General features: G+C 33.7%; 1 protein-coding gene across 1 annotated transcript; it reads right to left on the minus strand.

Annotated features, from left to right (window-relative positions):
* Positions 1-8,524: 8,524 nt before the first annotated feature.
* LOC127858841 (uncharacterized) lies at positions 8,525-10,148 on the minus strand. The gene is made up of 4 exons (XM_052396161.1): positions 10,043-10,148; positions 9,764-9,833; positions 9,294-9,644; positions 8,525-9,093 (listed from the first exon to the last, which is right to left on the minus strand). The coding sequence occupies exons 1-4, from the start codon at positions 10,073-10,075 to the stop codon at positions 8,792-8,794; spliced, it is 756 nt and encodes a 251-aa protein (XP_052252121.1). The 5' UTR covers positions 10,076-10,148; the 3' UTR covers positions 8,525-8,791.
* Positions 10,149-10,491: the final 343 nt, after the last annotated feature.

Below are 10,491 nucleotides of genomic sequence, written 5' to 3' on the forward strand. Positions count from 1 at the left end.
ATTTCGCAACAATCTATATTAAAATACGCAGTTTTTCGATTAATAATCAATATTATTGGGGATTTCGTGGGATCTCGGGGATTCCTGGGGATTTTGGTAATTGCGGGAACGTCGGTATTTTTTCACACCCGTCAAAATGGCCGACTTCGACAGAAAGAACGCTTAAAAAGTATTTACAAAATAACATCATCACAAACGATGTATAGTGAACGCTACTTATTTGTGTTGTAGATAAGTATACGATCCATTGGAAAACACAAACATTTGACATAAAAAAACGCCAGTGGATATGGAAATTTTCAGCATTCGAAATAGCAGACGGCGTCGACCAAAGGCTGCCAATACAGGTTCGAAAAGAACGCGAGAAAATATTAACAAAATAACATAATTAAAAATGATGTTAAGTGAACGCTAATTCGCTGTTTTGTAGATAAGTATACGATCTATTGAAAAACCATAACATTTGACATAAAAACACCAGTGGATATGGGAATCTGCGTAACGAAATAGCAGACAGCACACGGCGTCTCATCTGACTGAGTCTACGCTGTTTGCCAAGGCCGATAGTATAATGAATGGAAATGCACAAACTCAGTAACTGGCAAGCATATATGCATTAGTAGGTTGTTTAGTGATTATTTAGAAACGACTACATAATTCTTTTGGTTCAGCCAGTGCAACTTAACAGAAATAAGTATAATAGTTTCTACACCTGACAACAATGTGCCAACTTATACAAGGTAAGTTGTTTACATTATTTAAAATATTGCAAGCTTACAGTATACAACAATAAACAGCTGGTACAATGTAATGTCATCGTTTTAATTTTAATAAGCCCGTGGTTAATTAGTAATTAATTTACCCTTTTTAATCTTATGGATCAATGCATCTCTAACACCTTCAATTGACTTGTTCATGAAAAATATACACCCTCAGTGCATGTTATCCCATACATCACTCACTTACTAAGGCTCGATTGATCATTCTCGGCTCAGGTACTACTTACCGGTACATGTACCCCGGGTACTCGTAACTTTACTTACATGTACCCCGGGTTAGGTAAATAAACTTAAACATACCCGCAAATATTAGATTGTATCCTAATTGTATATCTGCCAAAAATCCGATGTCATTAAACATGCTACCGATTAAAGTAAAACAATATTGTTTACCTTAAAGGGATCTTTTCACGCTTTGGTAAATTGACAAAATTGAAAAAAGTTGTTTCAGATACGAAAGTTTTCGTTTTAGTTATGATATTTGTGAGGAAACAGTAATACTGAACATTAACCATGCTCTAATATAGCCATTATATGCATCTTTTGACGATTTTAAAACCTAAAAATTATAAAGCGTTGCAACGCGAAACGATTGAATAATTTGGAGAGTTCTGATTTTGTCGTTAAATTTTGTGAAACTACGAAGATTGCTTATATAAGGTATAAAATACGTCATTAATGTATACTCGGCGGAATAGCTCAGTAGGCTAAAGCGTTTTTACTTCAGGACTCTGGCAGGACTCAAGGGGTCACTGGTTCGAAACCTGCTCCGGGCAATGTTTTTTTCCTTTTTTTATTTTTTTTCTTGATTTTTTACTGGAGCTTTTACGATCCAATGTTTACATTTATCAATATAAAGCATTTAATGAATAAGTTAAAAAAATGCCAAAATCTGTGAAAAGGCCCCTTTAAACAAACTTCTCTTTTAAAAAATCTGCATCAACATGCTTTGTAGTATGAGTGTTGAGAGGACGCCGTAGGAATAAGCAAGTAATCAAGAATACATCTCTGTTTCTGCTTTTATTTCCTTCATGTTTAATGACGTTAAGGATTGACGACAAACATTGACGACAATGATCACAAGCATTTACGACTAACACTGACAACAAGCATTGGCGACTAGATGTAAAATTGACGATTCTCTACAATAAATGAAATTATCAATAAAAAAATGAATAATAAGATTATAGTACAACAGATAAGCTTTTTAAAGTATATTATAATAGCATACACTCGTTAGAATAAGAGGTTTCATAAATAACAATTTGAAGCATTTTCAATCAATATCGAAATATCTTAAACAATATTTATTACACAGCATGAATTAATTGTTAAAACATAATATAAATACCGAATATGGTGTTCACAACTTAACGGACCTCGCAAACCAAATAATGTTTCTTTAAAAAAATCTATGGCGGTAAAAAGTTAATGTGCAACGTCGCGGAAAATATTATACTTGACGACGTCATACAATGATGCGACTTTTAACAATTTAAGATTTAAAATTAAATCACATTAATGATTTAACAATGAGTTTTGATAATATAAATGCCATTGAACAGAAAATTGACATAAATGTGACCATATATTAATATTTGTACAAAATAGCCGACAACAACCGATTTAGTGTTAAAATTCCCAGGTACGTTTTAGTATATTTACCGTACCCAGGGTACGAGCCTTACTAAATGTATTATTATTATATCTCACCGACTACAAGGTACCTTTATCTTGTTGTGTTTATCAACCTGGAATTTATGTAAAATCCGGCTTTCTTTACTTTTATTTTTCATTCATTTGATTAAGCAATTGTTGACGTATCTCGTGGAAAATTATTTGAATCTTTGGATTTTAATGGCGACAAGCTGGAAGTGTCAATTTATTTTAAAAACAAATCTAAGATTTTAAGTTTTGTGTGTTTGTCATGCATAATTCAGTGTTTTCCAAACAAATTTGAGTAGCCAGTTATATGGCCAGCAACAATGCAGTAAAACTAAAGCATTTGTGACATTTTACTTGATATACTTGGGGAAAGTAGTTGGCGTCTAGAGTAAATGTAACCGGCGAAATGGCCCGCTGCCGGTCTTACAGAGAACACTGATAATGGTAAACTAAATAAAAAAACTTGCTGCGACTGGATTACGGGTTTGTAAAATTGTTTTTTGGGTCATAATATGGTTAGCATTCAATACAAATGTTATTATAAAGTATTGTGGTTTAAAATTCATTTTGAGAATAGGATGGAAGAACAGAAAATGAAAGGGTATACAGGGATGAAAATTAGTGGTTTCCCGTGAGCCCAGGACAAGTAGTTTTGGCCTGGGCAGTTCAATTTCCAAAGTTGATAGTCCGGCCGGGCAACTTGTTTTTTTTTAAAGCTTAAAACAATTCAGTGCAATAAAAATTGAATAACAATTGACCACAATGGATCAATACTAGTTAAATAACATTCATTATTTAGGAATAGGAAATAATTAAATTCAGGCTCATAATAAAACATCAAACATTGAGTAGTGCAATGTCAGCAAATTTATTTAATTATCTATTATTTTATTAAAAGAAAGTATAATATACACATATACATATTTCTGGGCTCGTTATTCTTTATCTGGGCAACCAAAATACTAAAGATGGTTGCCTGTGCGGGCAACCAATAGTAATAAGTTAGTTTTAATCAATGAAATATCATTGTAACTTTATTGTTATAAGCATTGCATTAAAGTTGTGATTGAGGTAAGCTTGTTGTTAATAATATAGTATATTTACTTTTTAGCTCGACTATTATATATGAAATATATAAAGTGGAGCTATCCTACTCACCCCGGCATTGGCGTTAGCGTGCAAATGTTATAGTTTGCGTACCACCCCAAATATTTCCTATGTCCCTTGACATATTGCTTCCATATTTTGCATATTTCTTAACCAACATGACCCTAACCTAAATACAAGAGCAGACAACTGTATCACTTGCATTTTATAAGAATTATGACACTTTTTCCATGTAGAATATGCATATTATTGATAACTCTACAATGTTCGAAATTCGCACTAGCCTGGAGCTAGTTGATCTTGTTTCGGGCCACTGAATTTCAATGGGTACTAGCCCGATTGGGCTATTGATTTTTCGAACTTTTGAAATTAAAAATGCTCAAAAATATTATTTTCATCCATCGTTTGAACCATACCTTAGAGGGTTTATTTAGCTTCGTATCGCGTTTCCTCACCCTTCCGATTATGTTGACATGACGAGAGTTTGAATGACATTTTTTTTTTTGATACCGTGCAAATAAAATGCGGATCTACCCAGGTTGTTCAATTTGCTGTACTTTCAGAAAACCATACAAGTCTACAAATGTTTGAAATGTCCGCCATCTTGGATTTGTAATGATCTATTGACGAATTAACGCATTGCAATATCATATTTTAATAGAATATGTCAACCAAATTATATATTGATAGCGTAGTTGCTTGGTTACTTTTTACTGGTTTTCAGTTTTGGCAGTCAAACGTTATGCATATTTTATTTCACGTGCAAAGACTTACATTGATTGTTTTTGGACAGTTGTTTCCGGATACGGTATTATCTGTCGATTTTAATTTATTTTCGACATTCTTGATAAAAAAATATCTAGAATGATGAATACACATGCGATGTTACGGATGGTCTGGTTGATAATTTTTCACATTGTACTCACCAGAATTGGACATAGAAAGACTATAAAAAAAAAACAGTAAGCTAGGGGGAGGAGACACTGCCCTCTATTCGCTTTATCATACGGCCTCAGACTTTCGGCTAAATGTTTCGGATTTCAAATTTGGGACAATTGACATCTAAAATTATTTACAGACTGGATATAAACCTTTGCATCTTGACTGCATGTAAGGTATTGATTGACGAATATCGTCATACATAAATATTATAATCGTATTGTGTCATTGAAATATTATAATAACATTTCCAGTTAATTGGGATCAACTGTTAGTTGCAATCCTCATCAATTACACCCTACCTGCATTAAAATCTACCCAGAACCGCAAAAATATAAACTTATTTTAAAAACTTGTGATAAACAGTTCGGGCTAGTAAACTTTGGTTCGGGCTAGTGAAAAATTCCATCTGGTAGCCCGAACGGGCTAGTGGTTTCAAAAGTGAAATTTGCACACTGACTCTTTGTTAAAGTGTGCGTACCACCCCAAATATTTCCTATATCCCTTGATATATTGCTTTCATATCTTGAATAATGTTAACGTGCATATTTTGTATTAACGTCTTGTTATTGTAGTGTACATATTTTTCGGATTTCGGACAGTCCATTCATTGAGTATTATTGTTGTGGTTTTGTGAGTACTCTTCATGTAAAATACTGCTGTTTAGATGTTCATTTTTAGTCGTATATATATCAGGATTCAATACCTATACCTTAGTGAAAATGGCATCGGAAGAACATTTGTTCATTGTACTAGATAAAAGTAAACATTATATCTATTCATCTTATTGTTTATTGCAGTTTCAGTAATATTCTGTCTAAAAATGATTTCAACATGATATAATTATAAATCATGGCTAGGAAATGTGTATATATGAAGCAAAAATTAAAAATAGATGGTTCATTTTTTCACCATTTACATGTATGTATATTTATCTATGTATACATCTTTTGTTGTAAACAGTTATGCGACATGTCGGGAAACGCCCAGGACAAATATATCGACGTAATGATTTTTTCACTTATGTGGGTGTATGTTGGCTCCACTTCACACGATACAGTCATTGTAGTTTAATTGAAAAATGCATCTTACAATGTGAGATGAGTTCTGGGTTCAAGCCCCAGCAGTGGCCTATCAAGTGTGAAATACGGAGCCATTATGATTAAATCTACACAGTTATCTTTTTAAAAAATACAATTAAATATAAGGAATAATGTTAAAGGGGAATTGCTGCTTAGCTATTTTTGACATTGAATAACAGGGTTTATATACACCCCAAGGATAAATGCTTCTAAATTTGTAAAAAAAACAAACAAGTCGAAGTGTGCAGAATATTAAACATTTGCAACTTTCTGATGTCTAAAAGTCATCAAATGCCACTTAAAGTTTACTTTTTTTTTGTACAAAATAACCCATTTTGTGCTGTCCATTATCGGTTAATGTTTTACGCTGTCAGGTCCAGAAGCGCTCATTCTGTAGCATGTTTGGACCATAATCTATAATGCGACCAAGTTTCAGCAGATTCAGCCCAGTGGTTCTGATTTTATACGCTGTGCCTAGCTTTTATTGAGTATAAGTACTATTACTCACTGATTTATGCATATGAGCTCGGCTGTTTTCGAACAAAACCTGAGGTTTTGTCATAGCAAGCTCATTGTGTCATGAAGTGTCTTTTCGCCATCCGGCGTCCGCCATGCTAAAACCTTAACATGAACCCATTGTACCCACACATTTTTTTCGTACCCAAATATTTTTCGTAATCAAATGTTTTTCGTACCCAAATTTTTTTTGTACCCATTTTTTTCCTACCAAATTTTTTTGGTACCCAAATTTTTTTTTCGTACCCATTTTTTTTCGTACCCAAAATTTTTCGTACCCAATTTTTTTTTTCGTACCCATTTATTTCGTACCCAATTTTTTTTCGTACGCAATTTTTTTTCGTACCCACATGTTTTCGTACCCAAATTTTTTTTCGTACCCTTTTTTTTTGTACCCAAACTTTTTCGTACCCACTCTTTTTTTTACCCAAAATTTTTCGTACCCAATTTTTTTTCGTACCGAAATTTTTTTCGTTCCCATTTTTTTACTACCCAAATTTTTCGTACCCAAATTTTTTCATACCCAATTATTTTTTGGTGCCCATTTTTTTCGTACCCAATTTTTTTTCGTAGCCAAACGTTTTCGTACACACATTTTTATATTCTTACCCATTTATTTTTTTCGTAACCAAATGTTTTTCGTACCCAATTTTTTGGTCGAAATAATCGGTTTTCAATTTGATTTGATCTCCCCACTCATTCCATCCCGCGAAACCCTTAAGGTGTCGCAACTCTGGTATAGATGTTTAATTATGGAATGAGTGATGTATTGGACGTCATCATTGATGACGTTCATTCGAACGAATGATAAAGGGGGCTAAGTTTCGTTAAGCTGGCGCATATAGTCGCGATTTGGGGCGCTTGAAAACTGGCCAAGCACGTTTGCTGAAATTTGACATGAATATGGACAAGAATGCGATCTACCTGTTGGCGTAGGCGTTATACCTGGGAAAAATCAAGTTTTTTGATCAAATCACGAAAAAGTTTCGCAAGTTTGACAAAACCGGATTTACAAAATGCGGTATGTGGATATACCGAAGTCCTACCGAAATCCCCGAAATCAAACTTTGATAAAACAATGTTTCATTAGTGATTTCAGTGTATTTCGCAACGATCTATATTAAAATACGCAGTTTTTCAATACACAATCAATATTAATGGGGATTTCGTGGGATCTCGTGGATTTCTGGGGATTTTGGTAATTACGGGAAATTCGGTATTTGTTCACACCCGTCAAAATGGTCGACTTCGTCAGAATGAACGCTTAGAAAGTATTTACAAAAAAACATCATCTCAAACGATGTAAAGTGAACGCTACTTATCTGTTTTGTAGATAAGTATACGATCCATTGGAAAACACTAACATTTGACATAAAAAAACGCCAGTGGATATGGAAATCTTCATCGTTTGAAATAGCAGACGGCGTCGACCAAAGGCGAAAAGAACGCGAGAAAGTATTAACAAAATAACATAATTAAAAATGATGTCAAGTGAACGCTAATTCGCTGTTTTGTAGATAAGTATACGATCTATTGAAAACCATAACATTTGACATAAAACACCCGTGGATATGCAAATCTTCTGCGTACCAAATAGCAGACATCATGCGGCGTCTAATCTGAGTCGGGTGCTGGATGTTTCGGTAAATGACCAGTTCGGTAAATTGATTTATAGAGTAAAAGTCGTGGATGTTTCGGTAAATTGATTTTATATAGGAGGTATACCTACAACGAGGTGTTAATGACACCTATTATCGGCTTACAATAACATTGGGGGCATTTATTTGCAAACTGTGGATTACTTTTGAGTTGAGTAATTAATGCCATGCCTAAGGTAAAGAATTTAGTTAATTTTACGATTTAAATAACGCAATACTGTTGTTTGGTTTTTAAATTGGTGCTTTTATTTAATTAACAAAATTATAACATAATAGTAAAAATAAGAAATAATGATTTATGGCGGAATAAATGTAAGCTCTGCAATTACGTTTAATGCTATTTTAAAAAGTTTTTTATGATTAAAGAATAAAGGTTTCATGTTGAATTTTATATTTATTTATATGTTTTATTATTTCTTTCTGGTTGCGAAAAACACACAAAAAAACAATATATAAAATTTAAAACGTGTACGTAATTAATAAAAAGTAATATAATGATACGCGTTATGTTTTATAATTATGTTAAGTGCGCGTGTCATTGAACGTTGAGTTAAGCGAAGAGATACACATACTTGAAAACTGATAAAATTGACATATAACACAACGCCAGCCGAATGAATACACTGTGTAATAGCAAGCTGCCGTGATGATCATTATCTTATCAAATTAATACACTGGCACCTGACTACTGTACTGGAACAATGGGTTTTACGGCCAAAATAACTGATATCATTTTTTGCCCTAACAAATCGGTTCAATAAATAAATAATAACTGATCTACTTTGTAATCCGTTTTATTTACCATATAATATAAATAAGCAACAACTAAACCTTGGATACTATATATATATATTTGAATATTTCATGTCATTTAAAAAAAATGAGGGAGTAAGCACATATTAATTAGATACATTTTTGACGCACTACAATATTTTTACATTTTTATCACACATTTTTATCATTCAGATTTTCTAATACAAATTAGATACATGTACGACACTGTTCAATTTAATGTTACATTTCAACCATATCAGTCGTTCATCTTTCAAGCCTCGTCGTCGTCGAGCATGTGGTGGACCGCTGTGGATGGTCCGAGGGCATTGATGTGGCTGATGATCCTCAGAAGTTCAGTTGTTGTCAGCTTCTCTTCTTCGTAGTCATCCCATGCTTGATGCAGTCTGCCGTGTATCGTAACATACTTCTTCCGCCTGATCTTCGTGAGAAGGTGCTGGCTCACCAGCCGTATATGAAGATCAACAGTCTCAGATTCCTCTCTGAGAAGGTTGGCCAACTTGTAAAGCCCGAGGTTGGCTGAACACGCTCGTGCGTTGATGCGTCTATGCCATCCTGTAATTATAATAAAAACATGTTTGTACTTAATAACAAGATTATGTCATTTTTTTATCAGTTTTTAATAACATTATTATGAAACAAATGCTTATTACCGTTATAGTATGATATGAAAGTATAAGATTAATATACGAAAAATATACAATGTGAATTGTTTCATACTTATAAATTAATAATGCTAATTGTATTATAGTTACCTTCCAAGTCGTTGTTCGTTCGCACCTCCTCTCTAAACACGCACCAATTGAGGGGTCGCCATACACTGCCGTGGATCCATGTACGGGAAATGTACTCGCATACCCGCAGTACGGGACCCCCGACTCCTTCAGCTACCTCCATCAGCCTGTTGAATGCCGGTTCAATCTGTTCAACTGGTAGATAAAGAAGGGACATAATTTTCCTGAAGAACTCGAACTTGTCACCATGTTGCTGATACGCGGTACTCAGTCCCTCTGTGGTGATCTTCCTGTATATCCGCTGTGTAAAGTGGAAGACGCATCCCCGTATCACGGCATCAGGAAAAACCTCTCTTATCGCCTGCCAAGTTGCTGAAAATAGAAAATACATAGAAATTAATAGTAATCAAACATGTATTATTTATGTTATTGCTACAAAAGTAAATTACTCAAATCAATTTAGTCGTTTTCATAACCTTTTTATGACTTACCAGCTTCAAAGTCTAACATAATCCACTCTACAGAGAGATCCCCCAGTCTGCGACGTAGACTCCTGAAAACCTGAAAAATAAGAACGTAAATATTATTTAGTTTAATTTATATTATTAACAAACATTACTACATTAAATTTTTGCGAATTGTTGTTGTTGTTGTATAATAATAATAATCATCATCATCATCATCATGATATTATAATTCTTCTTATTATTATTATTACAAATAATATTACTACATTCGGTTATACATTCGGTTATAATATAACACAATACCTGAACGTAATCATCTTTACTTCGCCTCGACATCAGAGCGTACGCCAGTGGCACCTGCTTCTCATCTTCCCCCTTCTTCACAAATGTGTGGATAGAGTGTAGCTGGTAAAACTGAGTCTACGCTGTTTGCCAAGGCCGATAGTATAATGAATGGAAATGCACAAACTCAGCAACTGGCAAGCATATATGCATTAGTAGATTGTTTCGTGATTATTTAGAAACGACTACATAATTCTTTTGGTTCAGCCAGTGCAACTTAACAGAAATAAGTATAATAGTTTCTACACCTGACAACAATGTGCCAACTTTATACAAGGTAAGTTGTTTACATTATTTAAAATATTTCAAGCTTACAGTATACAACAATAAACAGCTGGTACAATGTAATGTCATATTTAATTTTAATAAGCCCGTGGTTAATTACCCTTTTTAATCTTATGGTTCAATGC

This window comes from Dreissena polymorpha, chromosome 14 (assembly GCF_020536995.1).
Source record: "Dreissena polymorpha isolate Duluth1 chromosome 14, UMN_Dpol_1.0, whole genome shotgun sequence".
Classification (NCBI taxonomy): domain Eukaryota; kingdom Metazoa; phylum Mollusca; class Bivalvia; order Myida; family Dreissenidae; genus Dreissena; species Dreissena polymorpha.